At 39.3% G+C, this 26,726-nt stretch overlaps 1 protein-coding gene across 1 annotated transcript in view; it reads left to right on the forward strand.

Moving 5' to 3' along the window:
• The window catches only part of LOC146705193 (synaptic vesicle glycoprotein 2B-like), a 45,748-nt gene that overhangs the window by 1,791 nt on the left and 17,231 nt on the right, over positions 1-26,726 (forward strand). Inside the window, exons 2-12 of the mRNA XM_085462783.1 lie at positions 4,544-4,747; positions 4,911-5,122; positions 6,310-6,536; positions 9,191-9,371; positions 11,980-12,131; positions 14,778-14,911; positions 15,155-15,244; positions 18,377-18,490; positions 20,740-20,828; positions 25,163-25,238; positions 25,580-25,668. Of these exons, the coding sequence (XP_085318909.1) occupies positions 4,950-5,122; positions 6,310-6,536; positions 9,191-9,371; positions 11,980-12,131; positions 14,778-14,911; positions 15,155-15,244; positions 18,377-18,490; positions 20,740-20,828; positions 25,163-25,238; positions 25,580-25,668 (1,325 nt within the window). The 5' untranslated portion in view covers positions 4,544-4,747; positions 4,911-4,949. The remainder of the gene's footprint in view (positions 1-4,543; positions 4,748-4,910; positions 5,123-6,309; positions 6,537-9,190; positions 9,372-11,979; positions 12,132-14,777; positions 14,912-15,154; positions 15,245-18,376; positions 18,491-20,739; positions 20,829-25,162; positions 25,239-25,579; positions 25,669-26,726) is intronic.

A 26,726-nucleotide genomic window follows, 5' to 3' on the forward strand; every position in this document is an offset into this window, starting at 1 on the left:
ATCGGGTAATTCTTTGTTTTTACATTCATCGGGTTCCAATATGCCCAAATATCAAAGAGAAATTAAAAATGCTTGTCGTGGAAGAGTTCGGGTCTTAGGAGGTTAAAGGAGAAGCATGCAGAAGTAGACACTCTGGGACTTATGATGTAAAAAAAAACAAAAAACCATAGTAGTAGTAGTAATAATAATAATTATAATAATTATAATAATTATAATAATTATAATAATAATGATAATAATGAAATGAATTCCAGCTAGAATTCTGTTTTGCATTAAAACAAGTTTAGTGAATAGCTTATTAAAAATTTGCAATCAATTTTGTGAAGTTGTAATAACATATTCAATAAATATTTAATTTGTGACAGCCTTGTTCAGTTATTTTGAAATCTACAAAAACAAAAAACAAAACAGTGTTTCTATTTCTTTTAAAAATTTAAATGAATGTTTCTCTCTGTGCTTTACTTTCAATTAACTTTATGCAGTTTTTTTGCATACAACTGCCTATGTACATCATCTGCATGCAACATACACAGATTCAAAGTTAAACTTATACACATATATAATGATGCTTATGTGCATAAAAAAGCAGTAATACTGTACATGTAATACTTAGTGATAATAGAGATGTGGGACACCAGTAACAGGTTGAAAATTGAGATAAAAATGAAAGTTAGAAGGAAAAAAAGTCTCCTCCGTTTTGAATCAGTAGAGTGTGTTTTACCCAGTCTGTGCTTCTATCTCTCTCCCTCTCTCTCTCTGTGAGTGTGTGTGTGTGTGTGTGTAGTGGCTTCCTGCTGTACAAAGACACACGATGCATTATTAATCTGGTGTAAATGACTAGGCTTGATGCTGAAGCTTCCTCTTCAGCTCCCTCTCCTCACATCTGTCATCACAGGTTTGAACATAGCTATGTTTGTGTCTTATCACAGTTAAACAGTTTATATCTTTATTTTGGTTGTCATGATGACAGGATGCTTGCCATGTAAGAGGGATAGCTTCTATATTATATTGTTAGATGCCTCTCCACTGCCCTGAGGGGAAGAGAATTGTGTGTGTTTTCATCCTCTGATCTCAGTTTACAGGAAGTAGAGTGTTTTAGAGGCTTGCATTGTGTTTTCTGCTGACCTTGAAAAGCTACAGAGTGCACACTGAACGTGTGTGTGTGTACACACCATATGATAAAATGGCATGGGTTATTAAATTTTAAATATAAAGACTTGGACGAAAAGGATTACTTGAAGTCAGTGACTGCTGCTTGTTTGTGGGTCTTCTTGTATTTAGTTTGGTTAAAAACTGAAAAACATGCTCTACTGGGTTCAAAACAGTTGGCCACTGAAGAATATATAATTTCTTTCCCTTGAGAAATTCTTGGGTTGCAATTGCAGTAAGCTTTGAGTCATTATCCATTTGTACTGCAAAGCACTGTTTTTGCAGCATTTTGCTGAATCTCACAGAGATAGGTAGGTAGGGCCCATGGCCCTACTCCAGGAAGTAGATTTTGCTAACAACTCTGAGTCTGTTAAACTGGAGATGAGGGAAATTCTGGTTTGGTAAATGGACTGGTTTTTATACTCTCTGAGCACTTAAAGCAACTCATTGCCTCTTGCTTCATTCACCCATTCCCACCCATTTGCACAAGCACTTCCCCCCCCAATGCTCTTTCTCTTTAAGTGCTTTCTAGCTAACATCTTGATACACGTTCAATCATCCACAAACGAGCTAACTTGTCCCGCCAGGACTCCAGGACTGTACACATCCTGGACGGGGAGGAACACTGGTTTGAGCGGGGAGTAAAGGAGGCCATTTACATGAAAATCGAGGAGGGGGCCTAAGGGTACATCTTTCACCATCTTGTGATGCTGTGATTGCAGCCATTCCCCAACTCTCTGTGAATGATACTCATGGCCATTGATCAATGAGCTTTGGTCAGTGGTTGTTGATCAATGGTCTTGACAATTTGCATATTAATGATCATGAAAGTGACCTCATGGCCCATTGTTAGTCAGTGGTGCTAGTTTTCATCATTATGCAAAAGTACTGTTTATATTGTTGGGTAAACCTGCAGTCAGCTGAGACTGAAGAATTCACTTGGATGACGATGAAACGTTTCTCCCACTGAAAATACTAACAGAATTAACTTTTTAGGGCAGCTAGCGTTTGGTGTCCAGCCTTTCACTGTAGGTATCTTCACACCTACTCAGCTCCGGCTTCACACTGTATCCTTCTCAACATATCCTTGATCCCAGAGATAAAGATTCCTTTCTTTTCATTCACTAGGATCTCCAGGTCACTGGTGATCCAGGGCCTGTTGCTGAGAAAACAGCATAGAGTCCTGATTGGGATAATTGTATACTCAGAGAAATTTATATAATCAGTGATGTAGTTTGTTATGTTGTTGATGTCATCCTCATGTGGATCACAGAGCACATACAAAGCACAACTGAGTGGCAACAGGAAGTCAGGAGCATGCTGTTAACCTGGTCCTGGTACCACAACCTGGTCCTGTTAACAGTAACAAGTGGGGTGAGGGCAGTGGCTCTATATTAAATCCTTGCATGTATGCATTCAAAAGGACCAGAGTTTTATAGCCCTTTTCCATTAGCACCTACTCAGGTCAGCTCGGCACAGATCGATGAGGTTTTTGGGGTTTTCCATTAGGTCAAAAGTACCGGGTACCTTTTTAGCAGCTACTGGCTGGGGTTCCGGCGATCTGAAAATGTGACATCAACAGACTTTTTGCCATTGATTGGCTGGTCAGTGGCGTCAGTCAATGAGTTATGAGTGCATTTTCTTTATGAAAATCAAAAACGCTATTTTGAAACCTGGCAATGAAGTAAACAGCTGCACAGAAACAACACCATGGTCCCCGTCTGACGAAAAGCTACAGACTGAGCAGCTGGTATACCATCAGCCCAACGTCCACCTTTGTTGTAGTGTTTATATCCCATCACAAGATGTTCAGCCACGTTGCTATAACAACTCCATGCACATTAGATGGTACTCAAATGTAAATGAGAAGCTGAGTAGTGCAACCTCGAGCCAATCCAAGTAGGTCCTAATTGAAAAAGGGCTTTACTTTCCTGTGTTTTGCAGTCCACAGTAAACCTTAAATGTTTACGGTTTTACTAGCGTTTATGTTGAATGCTGCCATGTTGAGTTTGCTAACTGGATAGTTGGCAGAGTGGAGTCATATTTATATAGTTAAAATCAGCGCTGATGGTGATGAATGCCACTGGATGCCTACACTGTAGGTCGCGACAGTTGTGTGTCTGAGTTTTAGAGGTCTACAGATGGTGCAAAGTGCAGCTGCTCGCATTTTAACAAGAACTGGGAAATTTGAGCACATTAGCCCTGTACTGAACTCTCTTCATTGGCTACCTTGTCAGGTTTGAGCAGATTTTAAGATTTTTCTATATGTCTTAATTCTACAGCTTTTAGTTTTTAAATTTTTTATTGTTTTTAACTTGTATTGTGTCTCTTACCTGTATTGCTATGTATCACTTTTATTTTATTTATCCCTTTAGTTGTACAGCACTTTGTTTGAAAGCGCTTTATAAATAAAGTTAATAATAATAATAATAATAATAATAATAATAATAATATTATTATTACTGATGTCGCTTGCCACTGCTCCATGGTGGTAAATACTGCTCACTAATAGTGCAGGAGAATTTCTGTGGTAAATAATAGCCTCAGCTAAAAGTTCAGTTTCAGGCAACCAGAGATATTCCTATGTGCACATGTCCTGGATTGCACCACCTTTCATTAAGAAGCACTACAATGTCTTCTTGTTTCTTCTTACTGCTCAGCTTGGTGTCTCTGTCAGCCTGAATAATGAAAAACCTGCGTACGCAGCCATGTCTCTGTGAAGTGTAGCAGACTGCACTCACTTTCCTCTCTCATGTCTTATTAGCACCCACAGCTTGTCCATCATTCTAGCCTTTGTTTTGATTCCTAGCAGGGTAGATAAATTCACTATCACTAACAACACACCATAATATTTATGTTTTGGTGCTTAAAAAACACATCTACGGATAGAGACTGATCAATGCTCTGCATATGGCTTATTGAGTGAGTCAAAAATACACAACAGTGGCAGTACAGATGAAAAAGAAAAACGTTTTACTACTGTTTATGTTGCATGCTGCCATCTTGGATTGCTAGCTCACTTCAAATCTGAGTTGATTTCCGACTGGGAAGTCGGAATTTCCAATTTCTGAGTTGTTCAGGAAAGCACCATAAATGATGGATAATGAGCCAAGGAAAGCAAATCTAAAAGAAAGGCACAAGGGACAACAAACTTTTAAAATAAAGAAGAAAGTTTGAAAAGAAACCAAATGGGGAAACACAGTCATACAAATGAACTTAATACGCAGAGCAGAGTGCTCATCAGCAGTAACCACCTCCATCATCACCACTATCACCACCACCATAATCAGCAGAAAAAATAAATACGTTTAAAAAAGCATATTTTGGTAGGTAAGGTCTTCTGTGTTCCAAGTGTCACAGTGTACAATAAACTAACCAGTTTTTTTGTTTTCAGGAGTGAAGAGAGGACCTTACAGGAATTTGGAATTACCACTAACAGCACCATAAGAAGCACAACATGGAGCAGAAGTTACTGATGAAACAGACACGTTTTGTTTTATTGGGACAGTCACACCTGAATAGGCTGCACTGCAAATCATACAGACTGATGGTGTGATGTCATTAATAGACCTTTATTTGCTATTAAGTTTAAAAACCAGTAAGTGGAGTAAAGTGACTAATGACCCTGAAACTAGTTTTTAAGGGTAGTAAGTCAGTATGATTAACTAAGAACTCCAACTGCTATTTTATGACAACTATATTTTTCCCTAAAATTCAGAACTGACATAATTAACAAGCCAAACAAAACCTTTTATTTACAGTTATATTAACAGTTAGAAAAGCTGGTCTAGTAGGCCAAGATGGCTGACCACTACCAGAACAACATATACAACCAAGGAGACTACCCTCTTCAGGAAGACGATGCAGCAAGTGATGTGACTGAAGGACATGATGAAGAGGATCAGATGTATGAAGGAGAATATCAAGGGATTCCACATCCTGATGACACAAAGGCTGCACAGAGAGCTGCATGGTGAGGCACTGCATATTTAATGTTTCTGGGCACTCTCACTGTAGAGTGGTAGCTGGTGGTGAGGGGGTCTCAGGAAATCTGAAAAATGGATCAGTCATAAATGGATTTACAAGTTTGTGCCATATCACAGAAACTAAATAAAAAGGGCCACTGCACTGGAGTTTAAACTTTGTTTTATATTTAATAATTGTTTTACAGTCTGTTTAAATATTAGTGTACATTTTTTAGTATCAAAATATACTGAAAGTGTCTGAACTAAAATGCAGAATCATATATAATACTGGATTATAATTATTATTCATTATTGTGCATATTTCTTTAATGTTGCAGAGGGAATATACTGCTATTTAAGTTTATCTGTAATAATAAATAGTATATCATTAAAATCAGCAACCCCCCCCCCCCCCCCCCCAACCTAAACGTTACTTAACCCTTTCATGCATAATTATGACAGCCTCAATTAGGATTTTTTCTTAAGTATATATATCCATCTTTAGGCATGAAAAGGTGAATAAAGTACTTAAGAAAAAAAATCCTGATTGAGGTTGTCATAATTCATGCATGACAGGGTTAAATAACAATAATTACAATGAAACACGTCATATATCTATAGTAACATTAAACGACCAGTGGGTGGCAGGGTATGGAGTGACACATCAGTGTCCAGTGTAGTGGTTTATGTGCAAGTATACCATCAACACTGACACAAGTACAAGAAAACAGCCTTTGAATAGCTGTCCACTGTAGTGACCACTATGCATGAAAGGCTTAAGCTTAGATAAGAAAAAAAAGTCAAAACACTGTAAATACAGGAATGCAAAAATTAAACCTCAAAAATTGGGCACAAAACCTAATAATTTCCATGATAGCATATCTGAGAGTGACAGCAATAATAACCAGATATAGGGCAGGGATAGCACAGTAGGTAGCGTGGTCACCCCATGATCAGAAGGTAGGGGGTTTGAATCCACTGAATGGCTACCCTGAAGTACCCCTGAGCAAGGTAGCGTCCATACACACTGCACCCCGGGTGCCTGATTTGTGGGCGCCCTCTGCAGAGAGAGTAATTTCCTCAAGAGATCAATAATGTATTCAGTATTATCATATATTCAGGACAGTGTAATCAGATCTGGTTTTCAGTGTAATCAAAGATTCACATTTTCTTTTGTCTTCATGGCTTCTTCCAGGGCTAAACCTCAAACAGGTAGCAGTGCAGCATCTGATCTAGAGGAGTTATCTGAGCAGTATGAGTACATCATGGAAGAATGTGGTCATGGGAAATTCCAGTGGATGCTCTTCATAGTGCTGGGCCTGGCTCTAATGGCTGATGGAGTTGAGTGTTTTGTGGTTGCATTTGTTCTACCGTCTGCAGAAAAGGACCTGTGTCTGTCCAATGCAGAGAAAGGAATGCTGGGTAAGCATTAGCTGTAGTGATTGTTGTTTAGAATAAGCACAATCCGAGGTCCCTTCCTTCTCAATTTGAGCACTCAAAGTACTTCACATATTCATACACTGCCTTTATCTACCTTCACACACACACCCAACTCACCTGTTAATGTATCAGGGACAACTGGGGATTCAGTATCTTGAATCTTTGACACATTGACAGGAAAGGATGAATCCTCCAATTTTCCAACTGGTAGATGACCCACTCTACCCACAGGTGCACTACATCTGTGTTGTTCTGTCAAAGCAAGCAGTGCTTGTCCAGCCGTATTTGGACAATGAGGCAGTTTTGTATAGTGGCTTTTAAATCAAAAGTGGAAGATGTAATTGAAGTGAGGACTAATTCAAGGGGTTTAACAAAAGCATTTCATTAACTGTTTAGGGAGCTACATTAATTTTCATAAAAAGCTCCACATCTCAGGGATTCATACCCAGATGAGGCCTGTTCCCTTTATATTATCAAAAATGTAGAAAATAAAAGATCTGGAGTATATTCCAGATCGATTAAGTGTATTTGCTAGCTTTTTTATAGGAGTCATTTTATAATCAGGTTCTTAGGTGCTTGTACTACTTCAACAGTGTGCCTTAAACAATGCCAAGGTGCCATAACATCAGAAATGATTTTTTTCCTAATGCTTCACCAAAAGCATTATTACTTAAGCTGGAGAATATTCGTTTTCCTTTTTGCTTGCAGCTTTTAGCTGGTAGTTTTTTCTTGCTGTCAACCCAGGCACATGAACACAGTAAGTCTGTTTGCCTTATCACAATAAGATGTTGATGTGATAAATGGGCACCACAATAGATTTTTTTTTATATATATTGAAATGTTTCAGTGGCAACAGATTAAGATGTACCGGAAGGTGTTAGTTATTATATCACCGATGAGAAAAACCTGAAAATGACTTTGCAGTAGTCAACACTATATCCAGGTATCATACCAAGATAATTTGGCATTGATGAGAAATCTCATGTAGCTCCCTCTGCTGTGACCCTTTCAGCTACTGATGCAATTTTTCACCCCAGTAGCAAGGCTGAACGTGTAATAGACACGCCAGTCCACCGAGTCCTGGGGAAGATAATATATTAGATACAAGAAGTCGTTAGTGAACAAAAAATGTCTGGGCTGTAAGTGAGGCTTTCTTTTTACCTCTGGTAATTGTTGAGCCAAATGACTCGAGATGAAAACGGTATTTTTCTGAGGAAAAGTCACCATGTGAATCAGGTTTTCGCTTGTGATGTTTGTTAGTTTCTATCAGTTTAAAATCTAAAAAGTAATAAAATCTTAGTTTGTGTGAACTGATGCAAACAGGAAGAATAAGTTATTCATGTCTGTAGTTGTTTGTAGGTCAGTTAATTTCTCCGCAGTGAATTTAGTAGTCAAGTAAAGTACTACACTTTGTTTAAGAAAGGTATTCGTGTAATATATGTAATACTTTACTTTTTTTTCTTTTTGAGTAATAACCTTAACAGCAATCTCAACAAAAGAGGGGAAATGCCTCCGACACACACAAACATTTGACAACGCAGTATGCAGTCAATTTACACAAATGTAATGTAATGAGATGCTGCTTAGTGATGGTGGTAACTCTCATTGATGAGAATGACAATCAATAAACGCTCGAATCAACAAGTGATATAGATAATCGAATCGGAATTGCTAAATTCTTATCAGTTCCCATCCTTATCCCCCACTGGTCACAGCATATGGCTGCTGCCTGAGCCTGGTTCTGCCAGAGGTTTCATAACATCAGAAATGATGTTTCCTGTTAAAAGAGAGTTTTTCTTTTTTTCCCTGATGTCTGAATTTTAAGGTTTTCTATTTATTAATGTAGGGTGCTTACCTTCCAATATAAAGCACATTAAGGCGACTGCTGTTGTGATTTAGTGTTTTATAAATAAAACTGAATTGAATTGCCAAGGTTTGATCGAAACCGATATTGTCTGTTCGTGTTCAGAATCAGTAGAGTGACACACCAATTCTTTTTGTACTGACCTTGAAAAAAGCATATGGGTGCTGCCCAGGTGTCCCTGGACCTTTGTGAAACAGATATTTTACACGTGGTGTAAAATATCTGATGATGAGTCACAGTTATCCTGTGTTGCATGGCCATCTGTACACTGGTTTAAAATATTGTCAGCATGCCAATCTGGCACCAATTAGTGTTAAATGCTTGCCTAAGGCTAAAGCAATCTGCTCATGAAAGTCCATACCAAACAAGGTAAAGAAGGAATTTGATTTCATATATTTCTGCAGAGCATGTTTGATAATAGGTGTGTCATGGTAGAGTGTGATGAAGTGAGGAAAAAGCAAAAAAGTGATCCGTTTATTTAGGCTGGTATAAATCCATGGGAAAGAAAACAAAACCAAATTTAAGAGAAAGTTAAATAAATAAGTTGGGAACAAACAGCCAGAATACACAGTGAAGACACAAGCAAACGACAAACTGAGGCTTTAGATATACACAGACACAAAAGGCAATCAGGGAGGAGTAGAAACACCAGGGTAACAGAGATGAAACCAATCAGATGTGGTTTTGATTTTGAGTATATTGAGGTTTTGCAACATATCCTTAGTATTAAATAATTTGATATGGCATCCTCTATTACTTCTTCTTTGTGCAGGTCTCATCGTTTTCCTGAGCATGATGGTGGGAGCATTTCTGTGGGGAGGACTGGCAGACAAAGTTGGCCGTCGGCAATGTCTGATTCTGGCATTATCTATAAACTGTATCTTCGCATTTATGTCTTCCTTAGCTCAGGGTTACAGCTTCTTTCTCTTCTTCAGACTTCTTTCTGGCATTGGGTAATGCACACACACACACACACACACACACACACACACACACACACACACACACACACACACACACACACACACACACACCTACAGGGCAGTGGACACTCTTTCAATGATGAGATGTAATCATTATGCAAATGTACTGTTTATAAGGGGGAAACCTGCAGTCAGCTGAAACTGAAGAAGTCACCTGATGATGATGAAATGTTTCTCCTACTGAAAACGCTACATCCAGATGCACAGAACCAACTTTCTGGGACTTTGATTCTAAAAGCTTTGATTCTTACATTTTCAAGCATCAGAGTCCAACAAAGTTACATTGGCTTCAAAGACAGTTTCACTGATGCTGGTTAACAGGAGCTAACAGCAGCGTTACCAACAGTTCAGCATATCCTCAACAACTCACCTCAGTAATGCTCTCATCAGCCGAATTGAGCTTGTCTGACTCTCTGACTGTCGGACTCCTTTCACACAGTTTTAAAGCCTTTTTCAAAGTAAATTAGGGTGGATGCTTTTTACCCCACATTAACAGCTGAGGTAAACAGTGGACTGACAGCCATCCAGAGATAGGGATGGCTGTTGGATCTAGAGCTGGTCCAGACAGCAGCAGAAACACACTAAACAGCCTTATAAGCTAAAGTGTAAATGTAATATTTTGGTCTCTCTTAGTTAACTAAAACACATTTGTCCTATAGCAGCTACCATAGTGAAGATTATCAACTGAAGCTGGAGTAAAACACACCTTAGTTGACTGGAATCTCCTCAACCCAAGTGCAGAACATTTTTTTACACAGTGTAGAAATAAATGAGGTTCCATATTGAGCCAAATTGCATTCACATGGGACACATTTGTTTTCAATGTTTTTCTTATAATGGTCATGGCTATCTTTTCTAATTTAGCCAAGACAAGTGTGTTTTCTGTCAAATTAAGTTAAATTAAGTTTGCAGTTGCTGTGCTTTAACTTACGAAGGTGTCAAAATGGTGTAATTTAGGTCATTGGGTTAAAAACAATACACATAAAAGACTTAAAAGTGTTTGAGAAAGAGATCTGGATTGTACTCTTGATGAGGGAGCATGGAATTCAATTATTTCTGAAAATGGGCTTTAAATCAGGGAGGCTAGAGGTAAATTTATCCGATATAAAATTCTCAGCAGGTACTATTACATACCAACAAGGCTTCATAAAATGTGCATGAGTAAAGATGACGTGTTGGAAATGCCAAGAAGCAAAAGGATGCTTTGTGGGAATGTCCAGTGGTCTTCCCAATATGGGAAATTGTTTTAAAATACATGGAGAGCTGGGACAAATGTAAATTACAGAAATCACCAAGATTGTGCCTACTGGGGGACAGGGGTGAGGTGCCACATCTAGATAAAGTGACACGTGTTCATCTTATTTTAACACCATTGAAAGAATCTCAACCCTGAATGTGTGGAGGGAGAGAATGACTGAAAATGTGGCATGTGGGAAAATGCTGGGAAGACTGAGCAGCAAAACACAGATTCTAGTAGAACAATGGGACAGTTTTTGTTTGTATGTATCTACAGCATCCGGGTAAGTTATAGTTTGGATCAAGTGTCTTGTGTGTGCAACAATAATCAAGCACTGGTTGATCCCTCTGGTGTCTCTCCTGGAATTTCTAAATATGAACTTCTTAGATCAAATCTTCTGAACTGCTCATCTGACAGGAGACAAAGGGAAGAACCACTTATCTATTCGGAACAACCCATTGTGGCGTCTAGTCACCGTTGTTCACATCTATCACCTGATGTCCAGCTACATCCTGTTATCCTCTCTCTTACTTTTCTACATACACGATTTAAAACAAAGTTGAAACTTTAAAATCACTTCATTACATTTTCTTCTTTTCTATGTTGTCGTGTAACATGACTTCTTAGTAATTCCCATTTGAACATTCAGTTACATATGGATGCACTTCACTTCATGTTTCATTCATTTTATCCAATTTCACTTCAATTAGATTTATCGGTAGCTCATTCTCACATGAACATCCATCTGCACATCTTTTTATTTCAAATGCTTGGGAATACTTTTTCTCTTCAAAACTCTGTAAATATAATTTATTTTATTAAATCATACACCTCAAAGTCAAGAATTATTTTAGAGTTACCTTAGAGTCAGACAACCCACCCCAATCTTCTTACATACACATATACGCACATAACCTCCAAGGACACAGTCTCCACACGGTCTCTCACCACACGACTTGCATCCATGTTCCATTACAGTGATGTTGGTCATGTTTCCAGACTGACAGCACTTCAACTCCAGTGACGCTGAAGGAGGCCAAACTGAATTCTGGGGTGGCAGTGCCATCAAATGTCACCTTGTTGCGGTTTAGAATGTGATACAAATTTCAAATGAACTCTTGTTGCCTCCAAGAAAACGTCGGCTTTGCTCAGAATATCTTTACACATCTTTGCTCTGTGATTTTCAGTGGACGTTTTCTAAAACACAACCTGCTTTTGTGTAGCATCTGTTTTCTTCATTTTTTTGCTCTGGGGGAATATAATAATCTTTAAAATAATGTTGTGGCTGATTATTATTTAAATAATAATCCTTACTATCTTCTTTTCTGTCTTTGCTCTCAGTATTGGTGGCACAGCACCGATCGTGTACTCGTACTTCTCAGAGTTTCTTCAGATGAACAAGAGAGGAGAGCATCTGTCCTGGTTGTGTATGTTCTGGATGATTGGTGGGATCTATGCTTCATTCACTGCCTGGGGAATTATACCCAGATATGGTAAGACAGTTTTAAAAATGAAAAAGGATACTTTACATTCTTGCTTGTGAGCAATACTGACCAGTGAGTGCATTCACACCTTTGGTGGATGTGGTTTAGGAGAAAATGGAGCTAGACTTCTTATTGAAGAGCTGTGGTTCAGCCCCTTACTATGCCAGTCTACATGCCACGTATATTTTTAAATACTGGTTGCAACCTTTGAATAAGAGTGGAAAAATATTGATATATTCATTGCTCTTTGGATAGATTTTTGACACATTTGTGAATACAGTGGGGCAAAAAAGTATTTAGTCAGCCACCGATTGTGCAAGTTCCCCCACCTAAAATGATGACAGAGGTCAGTAATTTGCACCAGAGGTACACTTCAACTGTGAGAGACAGAATGTGAAAAAAAATCCATGAATCCACATGGTAGGATTTGTAAAGAATTTATTCGTAAATCAGGGTGGAAAATAAGTATTTGGTCAATAACAAAAATACAACTCAATACTTTGTAACATAACCTTTGTTGGCAATAACAGAGGTCAAACGTTTACTATAGGTCTTTACCAGGTTTGCACACACAGTAGCTGCTATTTTGGCCCATTCCTCCATGCAGATCTTCTCGAGAGCAGTGATGTTTTGGGGCTGTCGCCGAGCAACACGGACTTTCAACTCCCGCCACAGATTTTCTATGGGGTTGAGGTCTGGAGACTGGCTAGGCCACTCCAGGACTTTCAAATGCTTCTTACGGAGCCACTCCTTTGTTGCCCGGGCGGTGTGTTTTGGATCATTGTCATGTTGGAAGACCCAGCCTCGTTTCATCTTCAAAGTTCTCACTGATGGAAGGAGGTTTTGGCTCAAAATCTCACGATACATGGCCCCATTCATTCTGTCCTTAACACTGATCAGTCGTCCTGTCCCCTTGGCAGAAAAACAGCCCCATAGCATGATGTTTCCACCCCCATGCTTCACAGTAGGTATGGTGTTCTTGGGATGCAACTCAGTATTCTTCTTCCTCCAAACACGACGAGTTGAGTTTATACCAAAAAGTTCTACTTTGGTTTCATCTGACCACATGACATTCTCCCAATCCTCTGCTGTATCATCCATGTGCTCTCTGGCAAACTTCAGACGGGCCTGGACATGCACTGGCTTCAGCAGCGGAACACGTCTGGCACTGCGGGATTTGATTCCCTGCCGTTGTAGTGTGTTACTGATGGTGACCTTTGTTACTTTGGTCCCAGCTCTCTGCAGGTCATTCACCAGGTCCCCCCGTGTGGTTCTGGGATCTTTGCTCACCGTTCTCATGATCAGTTTGACCCCACGGGATGAGATCTTGCGTGGAGCCCCAGATCAAGGGAGATTATCAGTGGTCTTGTATGTCTTCCATTTTCTGATGATTGCTCCCACAGTTGATTTTTTCACACCAAGCTGCTTGCCTATTGTAGATTCACTCTTCCCAGTCTGGTGCAGGTCTACAATACTTTTCCTGGTGTCCTTCGAAAGCTCTTTGGTCTTGGCCATGGCGGAGTTTGGAGTCTGACTGTTTGAGGCTGTGGACAGGTGTCTTTTATACAGATGATGAGTTCAAACAGGTGCCATTCATACAGGTAACGAGTGGGGGACAGAAAAGCTTCTTACAGAAGACGTTACAGGTCTGTGAGAGCCAGAGATTTTTCTTGTTTGAGGTGACCAAATACTTATTTTCCACCCTGATTTACGAATAAATTCTTTACAAATCCTACCATGTGGATTCATGGATTTTTTTTCACATTCTGTCTCTCACAGTTGAAGTGTACCTCTGGTGCAAATTACTGACCTCTGTCATCATTTTAGGTGGGGGAACTTGCACAATCGGTGGCTGACTAAATACTTTTTTGCCCCACTGAAGATAGTTGTGAATCTATTCACAACTATCTATTCAATAGTGAATCAATAGTTTTTTTTGTCAGCCATAAAAAGCTAATCAGTTGTAACTTTTGCTGCCCTCTTGGCCAGGTCTCCTTTGGAAAGACATTTTAATCTCAATGAGACTTTTTATTTATAGGATAATGAAGATGGATGAAATTAATCTCAGTGACCTCAACCTCATTGTTAGAGGTGCAACCTGTTAAGTCTTACATATCAGCAGCACAGTAGTGCAGTGGTTAGCATTATGGCTAGTACTTGTTAAGAGAACTATCCCAGTGACAAGGCACTGTGCTACTAAAGGTGCAATAGGAGTCTCTATTTTGAATGGCTCTACAATTTCACACCAATACGATTCTGTAGGTTATGGCTTTCTGCAGGTTTTTAGTGCTGGGGCTCATTCAAACCTCAAAGTAATGCACAACGTTATCCTGTAGTTTTTGAGTTGAGCTAGCTGTTGAAAAACAAACCAAAACAAAAGATTTCCTCTGTTCTGTCTGGACTAAATACCCTGAACAGTCTCAGCTGCAAATACATACAATTACAGTAAACTCAGAGAGGAAACATGCATCATTTACCACCTGCATTGCTTAATGCTGCTCTGAATCACTGTTTATGATACATTTCTACTTCTGACAGTTTGAAGTAAAACCTTAGTATTTTTCTCAAAACTTGTAAACAGTGATTTGTGTGTGTGTGTGTGTGTGTGTGTGTGTGTGTGTGTGTGTGTGTGTGTGTGTGTGTGTGTGTGTGTAGGCTGGGGCTTCAGTATGGGCACAGAATTTCAGTTCCACGCTTGGCGAGTGTTCGTCCTGGTTGCGGCTCTCCCTGCAATTGCTTCTCTGGTTGGACTTACCTTTATGCCCGAGAGCCCACGTTTCCTCCTGGAGGTGAGACTGTTAGCATAGTGTTTCTTTGTACACCTGCCCGCAAAGTGTACACATGTGGAAAGAACATAGCTGGCATAGTTGTTAATCAATTTAAAAGAGACGATGAAAGTGTTTTTGGAGATCACCGAGATAGTTCACATTCACTATAGATGAACACTGACAACAGTTTTTTTTTCTTTGTAACGTTTTTCCATGGCTGTGTGTAAGTTTGAATACATCTGCCTGTGTTTGTTTATGGAGCAGAATGGCAAACATGATGACGCGTGGATGATCCTAAAACAGGTCCATGACACTAACTGGAGAGCCAAGGGGCAGCCGGAAAAAGTCTTCACTGTAAGTAAATGATTTTAATTAATAATAATGATTCTTATTGCACTTTCGAATAAACTGATTTTCTTATTTGATGGTAACTTTTTAAATGTTTATTTTCAACAATAAAACGAAACCGCTCAAGGATAACTAACAGCTTACGGCACGCATTAATGTTAAGTGAAGATTTTCACTTTTTTATAAGTGTCATATCTGAATTTACCTTTACTTACCCATGCACTGACACGTAAATATATTGCTCTAGTGAGATATTTAGTAACACAGTCATTATTCTGGTACTGTCATGGTTTCCTGCTTCTTTTTTTTTGCGTCTAAAGAGACATCTGTGGCTTTTAATTTGTTGATGGAGCAATAATCTATTATATTTATCAATCTGCTTGTATTATTGGCTGAGTGTCTGCCCTTGATAAAAAGAAAAAACTGTTTGGTCAGAATATATTGTGAATGGAGTGATTTTTTTCTAGCTGAATGGGAGCATAGGATCTTTGCCGGGTTTAAGTATTAGACTAATGATGTTTGTAGATAGAGTCTAATCGTTCTGAATTTGAGTGACCATTCTGAAAAAAGTAGGAGCCGGTGTAGGCCAAAATTCTTTGTAAAATTATGCTGAAAACTATCTTGACCTGGGGCTTTATTTCTCATGAGATGCTGTTGGGCTTCATCATTCAGACATTGAAAGCGGTGAATCCAGACACACAATCTGTTCTTCAGTTTTAGATTAGATGAGATAGATTAGATTAGCTGAGATAGATTAGATGAGATAGATTAGATTAGATTAGATGAGATAGAGCTTTATTAACCCATCTGGTGGGTTTCTCTGGGAAATTCAGCTTCCAGTTGCAGAACACCAACAGAAGTTGCATATTACAGAGTTAGAATATCAAATAAAGGGGAATGAGGGAGTGCGAACATAAGTATAAAAATATAGCATATATACACAAATATAAATACTAGTGCTGTCAGCGTTAAGCTTGTTAAAATGATGTTAACGCCATAAACGCATTATTGCCCCGTACGTGGGGCTGCACAATGCTAATGCATTGATGAGCTAACCACGCTAACACGTTGACTCCGTGCAGCCCCACGCACGGGACGATCCGCGTTAATGAGCTAACGGAGATTTGTCACGTTAATGCGGTTATGGCGTTAACGTCATTTTAACAAGATTAGCGCTGACAGCACTAATAAATACAGAATATATCATAGAAATAAATAGGAATACTAGTGAAATATACTCATTAAAGAGATGTAGACAGCCAAAGTCTAATGCACATTTCAACAATTGCAAGACTATTGCACAGTGATTATTGCACAGTGAAAAAACACTACAGCTTAGTCGCCCTCCTTTATCCTCCTGTTTCCCCTCACTCTCCCCTCCAGCGAGGAGTTAAACAGTTTGATGGCATGTGGGACAAAGGAGTTTTTAAGTCTGTTGGTCCAAGATTTTGGGAGGAGCAACCTGTTGCTGAGCAGACTCCTCTGGTTGTTTATGACCATATGCAGAGGATGCCCAACTTTCTCCATAATGTCCTGCAGTTTCTTTAATCCTCTGCTCTGCCACTGTCACCAGAGTGTCCAGCTTCATGCCAACCACAGAGCCCGCCTTCCTGATTAGTTTTTTCAGTCTGGATGAGTCCTTCTTTACTGTGCTGCTCCTCCAGCACACCACAGCATAGAATAGTACTCCTGCAACCACCAACCGGTAAAACATCCTCAGGAGCTTCCTGCAGATGTTGAAAGACCTCAGTCTCCTGAGGACGTACAGGTGCTGCATGTTGCATGACCAATGCAGTTTGTTGTCCACCCACAATCCAAGGTACTTGTACTTGTTGACCACCTCCACCTCCTCTCCCTCTATCTGAACTGGCAGTGAACCTGGTCTGGACCTCCTGATGTCCACAACCAGTTCCTTGGTCTTTGAGGTGTTGAGTTGCAGGTGGTTTTTGCGACTCCGTGTAACAAAGTTCCTCACCAGCCTCCTGTACTCCTCTTCCTAATCACCCCAGATACACCCCATGATGGCTGTGTTGTCTGCAAACTTCTGAAGGCATGATTCAGAGTTGTAGCAGAAGTCAGAGGTGTACAGGGTGAAGAGAAGAGGGGACAGCACAGTTCCCTGTGGTGCCGCAGGTTAGAGCCCAGATAAATGCCACACTCAGTTCCAGTAGCACTCATCTCTACATCAACTGTTCAGAGGAGACTGTGTTAATCAGGATTTTATGGTCAAATAGCTGCTAAGAAACCACTACTAAGGAAAAGCAACAAGCAGCATAGATCTGTTTGGGCCAAGAAACACAAGGAATGGACATTAGACCAGTGGAAATCTGTGCTTTGGTCTGATGAGTCCAAATTTAAGATCTTTGGTTCCATCCACCGTGTCTTTGTATGATGCAGAAAAGGTCTCTACATGCATGATTCCCACCATGAAGCATGGAAGAAGAGGTGTGATGGTGCTTTGCTAGTGACACTGTTGGGGATTTATTGAAAATTGAAGACACACTGAGCCAGCATGGCTATCACACATCCTGTGCAACATGCCATCCCATCCTGTTTGCGTTTAGTTGGTCCATCATTTATTTTTCAACAGGACAGGGACCCCAAACACACCTCCAGACTGAGTAAGGGCTATTTGACCAAGAAGGAGAGAGATGGAGTGCTGCGCCAGATGGCCTGGCCTCCACAGTCACCTGACCTAAAACCAATCAAGACGGAGATGGACCGCAGAGTGAAGACAAAAGCGTCAGTGCTCAGCATCTCTGGGAACTCCTTCAAGACTGTTGGAAAATCATTTCAAGTGATGACCTCATGAAGCTCATCGAGAGAATGCCAAGAGTGTGCAAAGCAGTAATCAAAGCAAAGGGGGGCTGTTTTGAGGAATCTGAAATATAAAATTTTTTTTGAGTTATTTCACGCTTTTTTATTTAATAAATAATTCCACGTGTTCATTTGTAGTTTTACAGTGTATATAGTCATGAAAATAAAGAAAAAGCATTAAATGAGGAGAGAGAAACCAAGTCTGTTCTGCTATAAATTTATGTATAAAGTAAAGTAAATACACCTAATTCTGTTATGTTAAGAAAAAGCTACTTCGCAGTGTTTTTCAAAAAGTTTCCCGTTTTTTATTTTATTTTATAGGTGGTGCACATCAAGACACCGAAAACAACTGAAGACGGTTTTTTCGAGGTTCAGAGTGCAACAAGAACACCTGTACAACGATGGGCTGTACGCTCACTGACACTCTGTAAACTGGTATGTAGGAACACAGACTGGAGCACCATCTCTAGCTCAGAATCTGGCTTGGACTTATTTTGTATTATTGTAGGTTTTTTACCTTACAATATAAGGTGCCTATTGTGATTTGGCGCTATATAAATAAAATTGAATTTACTGAGGGGTCAGAGAAGGGTGAATGTGGGTTTGTCCTAGTTAAATGTTATGTTCCCCTAGATAGTTCAAGGGATGTCAAGAAATAACAATAAAACTCTCCAGGTTGAAAGTGTCAAAGGACATGACACAAATGAATTTATTATTGTTATTTTTATTACTTTAATTATTTATTTGTTAATAACTTAACTAAAAGAGACAGAAGCTACTATCACCACCAACAAGGAAGAACACAAAACACGTAGTTTGGTCAAAACAATTATAAATGATCAAAACACACTCTTCTCCGCTGACTAGGAGGAAAGTTACAAGCAAACAGCACACACTATAAAGAGGATGACACTCTGGCACCAGAGCTCGAATTTGCTTGACACAAACCTCCAGTGTTAATTTTGACAGAAAATTTTGACTAAAAATTTTTATTAAACATAATTTACACATCTTAAGTCTTTTAGTTTAGTTATACTTTTAGTAGACTAAATCTAAAGTTGATTTAATAGACTAAAATATAAAGTGTAAAAGTTTGTCATGTTTTTACTGGTGAGAGTTGATCCACATGGTTTAAAAAGAGTCTTTTTTCACACCTGTAGTGTTTACTCCATTCAAATGGGACTCTGCTGTATTCTCCCATTTGGTGAAGTTTGTTTGTGCAGGTGTTCAGTTCAGTTCATTTTTATTTCAAACATTTCAAACATGTGCCTTCACAATCATTACAAAATATCATTCCATTATTTGTTTGAAAAGGAGTAGGCAGAAGTATTTACTTATTTGTCCCTACCCCCTCAAGTTTTACCTCTCATTCATTTAATTTTTTTTAAGTCTTAAATTAAACAAACAACATATGAAACAAAAGTAAAGCAAAACAAAACCAAACATACATGAATCAAAAACAAGAAATTAGCAAGCCCCACCACAGTATAGTTTCTTTCATATGAAAAATACAGAATGTGTATATTTGCAGATACACAAGTTATGGAAAAACAAACAAACCAAAACAAAAAAAACAAACAAACAAAAAAACACAGTAAATACAGTGTGGACCAAAATAACCACACCGAGATCCTTTGGATAGGCTGGTCTCGGTACGGTTAAAAAAAAAACCCTCCAGAGCAGTTTGTTTAATGTGCTGACCCCGATCCGAGCCAACTATCATGTGTGTTGCAGGTTTGAGCTAAAAAAACATCCTGCTGTATGCTTTGTATTCTCAATGCGGGAACTATAGTTGTGTCTCTACGGGCTAGCAGCTAGCCATGAAATAACTATAAATTCTCTGTGTTCAGCAGTACAAAACACTGCACTTTCTTCCTGTACTTACTTTTGTTTCTCTTTCCCCAAACACATCAGGCCAATGAGTTTACTGAACATTAGTGTGTGGTTTGTAATTATGGATTTTGGCTTATTTGGAGTTCAATTGGATTTTTTGTTGTGTGAAAACGAAACAAACCAAGACAAAAGCTACAAGTTTACAAACTCATTAACTGATTCAGACCAGAGTAAATGAGCTACAGGTGTGTGTGGCCGAGGAGTGGGTTCAGGGTGTACATGAGGCTGTGGTTGGCTTGTATGCGTGCAGATCCTGCACCACCAAAACCTGGTTGGGCCCTGGGCATTGTTGGAGGAAGAGTGGGTAAAGGTTAGGTGTCGGAAATGCATTCCTGCCCGTGCACTGTTGGCTCTGGGTCCATTGTGTAACTGGCGCCACCAACATTAACAGGACGATTACATTAGAGCCTCTTATTACGTGCTTTGTTTGGGTTTCCAGCAATCAGAATCAGAGAAATTGTATTAATCCCAGATGGAATTTTTTTTTAAAAGATTTCGGGTCATACTCGAACTCAGGCTGTCCACTCTCAGCCATGCAAGATACATGCTCATCCGACTGCGTTTGATCATCAAAATTTTCTTTTTTGAAAAAGTGGAAATGGGTTAACAAAAATGTGGAAAAGCAAGTGGTGCTGAAAACAAGCTCCACATTCCTTGTCTTCAGTCGCCACTTATAAAGCAATTAGGTCATGTGAGGGAAAACTTCCTTGCTTTGGAAACAAAGCAGTCAGTGGTAATAAATAAAAACTGCATGGTTCTAGGCTCATTCTGTGTTTGTATATGTAAACCAGGTGTTGAGGAACGTGGCATCTCTCCTTTCTGCAGAGCTGAGATTTGCTACACTCTTCATGGCTGTCATCTGGTTCTGCATGGCTTTCAGGTAAGTTCCCAATTTCAATTCAACTTTTGATTCAATTTTATTTATATGCTGCCAAATCACAACAACAGTTGCCTCAAAGCACTTTATATTGTACGGTAAAGACCTAAAAATAAAAGGGAGAAAACTCCAACTATCACACAACCCCCTTTGAGCAAGCACTTGACAACAGTGGGGAGGGAAAATTCCCTTCAACAGGAAGAAACCTTAGTCAGAACCAGGCGGGCAGCCATCTGCCACAACTGGTTGGGCTGAGGGGAGGAAGACAGGATAAAAGGCACACTGTGGATGACAGCTAGAGATGAATAATAATTTATGCATAATGAAAGCAGTGGTGTATAGATGCATAGTAAGTGGAAAAAGGTGAATGAAGAAGAAACTCATGAAAAACATGTTTTCTAATGGTTAAATTCTTATTTCCAATCCAATCCAACTTTATTTATAGAGCACTTTAAAAACAACATGGCTGACCAAAGTGCTTTCCAGTAAAAGAAAAACAGATAAAAGTTAAAAACCATACATTAAACAGACAAAGAAAGTTAAATAACAATAAAATAAATACATAAATTAAAAAAGGGATAAAATAAATCAGTAAATATTAAAACAGGAGTAAAATAGACAATAAAATATACAATAAATAAAACTAACAAAGTAAAAAAAGACTAAGAGCAACCAAAAGCTGACTAAAACTGACTACAAGCTGACTGTGGTTCTTCTCCTTAAAAACCTTAGAAAAAAGGTGTGTTTTTAAAAGTGATTTGAAGATTTCAAGTGTTGGGGCCAGCCAAATATGGAGGGACAACTTATTCCTTAATTTCGGGCCACAACAGCGAACCCATGTGGAAAAGAAATAGAAAAAAACTTATAAAAGACTTGCATCAGATTTGGCCTACTTCATATAGTGAATCATATAAGGCTTATATGATTTACTCATGAAAGTGGCCACTTTCTCATTACTTTCATATATTGTTTTAGGAAGTATCCAAAACATACAAGTTTCATTCATATAATTTTTGAAGGGATCTTATATCTGTTTTCACTCTTGTATGCTTTTCATACAAGTTTCACACAAGACAGATACAAACTTTATAAGATTTATATATATCTTTTCCATATGGGAAAGCTCAGTCCCCCTGGTGTTTCAGTCTCGACATGGGGACAGCAAGGAGTGGCTGGTCAGTTGATCTGAGAGACATTTGTGGAGTGTATAGGTGTAGAAGGTCTGACAGGTAAGTAGGAGCCAGGCCATTCAAAACTTTAAAAGCAAACAATAAAAATTTTAAATGAATTTTAAAATGGACAGGAAACCAGTGTAAAGAGGCAAGAACAGGGCTAATGTGCTCGTGTTTGTGTGTACCTGTCAGCAGGCGAGCAGCAGCATTCTGGACCATTTGCAAGTGGGATAGTGAAGCCTGATCAATACCAATATAAAGTGTATTACAATAATCAAGTGGTGAGTGGTCACAAATGCATGTAAAACTCTAAGTCACAAAAAGAGATAATAGGTTTGACTTTAGAGAGCTGCCTCAGCTGAAAAAAGCCATTTCTCACCACTCTACCTATCTGTTTGTCCATTTTAAGAGCTGTGTCAATTTTTACTCCAAGGTTGCTGACAATTGGTTTGACACAGGATGTAAGAGGACCCAAATCAGGTGGTGGGACACCAGGGCCACTCGGCCCAAATATAATGACCTGTCTTCTTTTCATTAAAATTAAAAAAAAATTCAGAGCCAACCATGCTCTGAGGCATTCTAAAATAGGCCTGAGGGAGTGAGGGTCATTATGTTTCTGTCATGGCTACCGGACAGACTTACAAGCAGACAGAGTTTTTTGAAGACAGTCAAAAGAAATCAGTTTATTAACAACGGGGAACACCTGAGTGCTATATATATGTACAGTGAATTGGGAGGGGGGTCCAGGGCTCCAGGGAGAGGGGGTAATCCTCACACTCACTCCTCATCAACCACACTGGCTCCCAAATCTTCACTCACACCACCACACACAGGAAGGGTCCGTAATCTGGTCCAGGAGGGGGATATTCAGGAGATTCAACGTTCCAACGGCGAACTGCTCTGTGCCACTGCCTTAAATAGTAGCTGGGGAAATCAGCCAGATCAGCAGCAAGTGGTGACAATCACGCAGGTGTGTGGGCCAAGCGCGAGAGCCTGTAACGAGCTCTGCCCAGGCAGAGAGGAGCGAGGGAGAGGCAGAGAGGAAGAGAAAAACAAAAACAAAACCTGTAGCCAGTGTGAGCCAGCCAGAGAGACACGGGGACCATGACAGTTTCAGGGGTAGATAAATCTGACAGTCATCTGCATAACAATAAAATGACACTTTATGTTTGTTTGTTTTTAATAATATGGCCAAAAGGAAGTAAATAAATGCTAAAAAGAAGGGGCCCGAGGATGGATCCTTGAGGTACACCACATGGGAGGGGGGCAGAGGATGAATAAAATTTACCAAGTGAGACTGAGAAACTTCTGTCAAACAGATATGACCTGAACCACTCCAAGGCTGTGCCTCTAATTCCAACATGATGTTCTACGCGAGAAATTAAAATGTTGTGATCTACAGCATCAAAAGCTGCTGTGAGATTCAAAAGCACAAATAACACGGAATTCCCAGAGTCAGCAGTTAGTAAAATATCATTAAAAACTCTTAAAAGTGCAGACTCTGTGGTGTGAAGTGCTTTAAAACCTGATTGAAATACTGCAATTTTTTTTTTTTGACTGTTTAAAAAAGTCTGCAGCTGTGAAGACACTACGTTTCCAAAATTTTAGGAACAAAGGGAAGCTTTGAAATAGTTCTGAAATTATACAACAAAGAGGCATCCAGGCCACGGCGTTTCAGCAGAAGCTGGACCACTGCCTGTTTAAAAGTTACAGGTACATCACCTAAAGTCAGGCTGCTGTTCATAAGCCTTTGAATATAAGGTCCAATAGTCTCCCAAACTTCTTTTAAAAAAGCGATGGCGAAGGACATCACTGGGAGAGCCAGACTTGATTTGGGTAACAATTTGCCCCAGATAAGACAGAGACACGTGGTCAAAATGGCTAAAACTGCCAAAGGTGTGATAATAAGTTATTTGTAAAGAAATTCATTAAGTTGTTACTAATTAAGGTTAATCTCCTAAGATCCGAACTCTTCCAATGGCATGCATCTTTTAATTCTCTTTGATATTTGGGCTGATTGGGACCTGATGAATGTAAAAACAAAGAATTGCCAGATTTTTACCAGATTTTTGTTTCTGGCAAAAATGAGATCCACATATGAGGATATTCGTTTAAAATTTCAATAGAACAGTGGCAGCATGATGTCCTTGTAAGTGGATATCAGGCCCTTGTAGAGCAAAATATAGTATTTTGGTCTAAACAACCAAAAATGTGATGTCCACATATGTGGACGCCAGGTCCAAGGAAGTTAAAGGAATGGTTCGCTCAACAGACCTTTGACATTTTGTCACCATGGCTACAATGCTGAAGAAAAATCTGGTGTTGTTTTTTCTTCAATAGTAAGATTAGTAAGATTTATGCTATTGACAATTACTGAGAATAGTAAGATTTTCCAGGTTTAGGGCTGTTTTAAAGAGCAGCGATCCATTTTTCCAGACTAAATGAAGATCTGATAAATAAGTGATACACCATTTCATCTCCAGCTTATGGTTATCTGCTTTAAGGTGCACATCTTAGAGTTACACCAGGGAGTCAAGTACTTCTTACTAGAGACTTTCTTTTTCAGAGGAGCAGCAGGATTCAGAGTCACAGTAAAGATGTAATACTATTGTGGGAGTCGAGTTCAGGTAGCTTACCTGCACGGTTTCTTAATATAGTTATAATTTGGGAAATCTTTAAATAGTTGTCTACCAAGAGCTTGATGAGCAGGCATAGAAAGGACAGCCTCCAGGAGAAACTCCACCCACAGGTGGGTCAGCGAAGCAGAGAATTTGTTCTAAATATTTGCTCCCTGGTTTTTAGATCACTGAGGAAATAATTACCCTAACATGAATTGTATACGGTATTACCTCACAACAGATATGGGAATGAAATATGGCAACATTGCAGTTCACATGTCAGAATCCAAAATGGTAAATGGCCTGTATTTATATAGCGCTTTACTAGTCCCTAAGGACCCCAAAGCGCTTTACATATCCAGTCATCCACCCATTCACACACACATTCATACACTGGTGATGGCAAGCTACATTGTAGCCACAGCCGCCCTGGGGCGCACTGACAGAGGCAGACTGACTGAATAGAGTCTAGAGTCTAAAGTGATATGATGACGAGTCACTTTTATTCTTAACCTTTTGTTAATTCAGCGTCTCATGTTTTTTACAGCTTTTATGGCTTGTCTGTGTGGTTCCCTGACATGATCAAACACCTTCAGCATGAAGAGTATGTGTCTAAGGTCCAGGTAATGTCATCTACTCATAAAAGAGTCTTAATACAGTATCATTTCAAATCTGGTTGATGTATTATCTTGTGTATGTGTTTTATGTATTAATTTGTACCATATATGCTACATCAGGCGGTTTTTTTTTTTTTTTAGCTATGTGTATTTTTTGCAAAATATATTTTAACATTTATTTCAGCTTTTTGGGGGTAAAAACAACAACAACAAAAATTCACCCTGATGACACAGAAGGCAAACCACTTATATATCGAATATAATAAACTTGGCTTTAAAGGGTTAAAAATGAATCAAACAAGATTTGAGCACAGAAAACAGATTTTCATTGTTTTGTTTCTCTCTAGGTTATCCATAAAAAACGAGTGGAGAACATGATTTTTGACTTTCCTTTGGAGAACCAGATCCATGAAGAAGTAGAATACATCCGTGACAAGTAAGCTTTAATGCTGCTTAAATTCACTGCTGGCTTGAGGTTTATCTACTTAAATATGCTGTAATTTAATATTCATTCGCTGCTGTTTCCCCTCTCATCTGAGAAGCTTCTTCAGTTCTAAGAGCAACTGGTGGAGAGTCCCAGATTTTAAGGCCTATGGGAGTGTCTCCAACAGGGACATGGACCCCCTATTGACCCTCTACCTAATCAAGATGTGAAAACGGGTGTGGGTCACAATCAGCCAAGGTTTTGGGTGAACCCATTGTGAAACCTGGCCCCACCTTATCATGGGATGTACTGAGGTCAAATGGCCCAGGATGTGAGTGGGCGTTATTCCGTCTGGGAAGGGATCTCAAAACTGGATTATAGATGGCAGACAGTTGGTGTCGTAAACCCCCGCCTGTTTAAAGATGGTTGTTCACAGTGGACATAGATGGCTTCTTTCACTCCTCTTTCACTGTCTTCTCTGTCCAAAATGTGAACATTGACATCCTCAAAAGAGTGACCTTTGTCGTTTAGATGCAGATGGACAGCCGAGACTTGTCCCGTCGAGGTGGCTCTTCTAAGATGATCTCCTGTCTGAACTAAGGAAAGAATGGTTTCTTTTGTCCTGTCCGGTCTAAGAGAAAGAGCTTCATTAAAATAGGGATTTGTGTTGGTGTGTGGGACTGTAGCTGATAAGTTTATATTGTTAAATGGTAAATATGAGACAATGCATTTTAGATCATTTTATGGAGAAATGCAAAGTGATGTAATGAGTAGTGCAACAACTTACTTTCTCCTGGGAGTAAATTGTTAAGTGATCGATAAGGAAATCAGAATCACTAAATTCTAAATAATTCACATGCCCAGTCATAGAGACTGTGTGCATGACGGTTCATGTGGACACTGCCTGTGTCATCTGTGCTTAAAGTGATCGAGCCAGTAACCTAACAATCAGAGGCTTGGTGAAGTTATCCTCACTTCCTTCTGGACAGATACTGAAGCCCGAGCTTCCCCTGATTCATCCATCGGAGTGCAAGTGTGTGAATTTTAGATAAAAGTACTTAGGTATAGGT

This window comes from Copadichromis virginalis, linkage group LG7 (assembly GCF_057382275.1).
Source record: "Copadichromis virginalis isolate Kocher_CV1m ecotype Utaka linkage group LG7, C_Virginalis_male_GT1.1, whole genome shotgun sequence".
Taxonomy (NCBI): Eukaryota; Metazoa; Chordata; class Actinopteri; order Cichliformes; family Cichlidae; genus Copadichromis; species Copadichromis virginalis.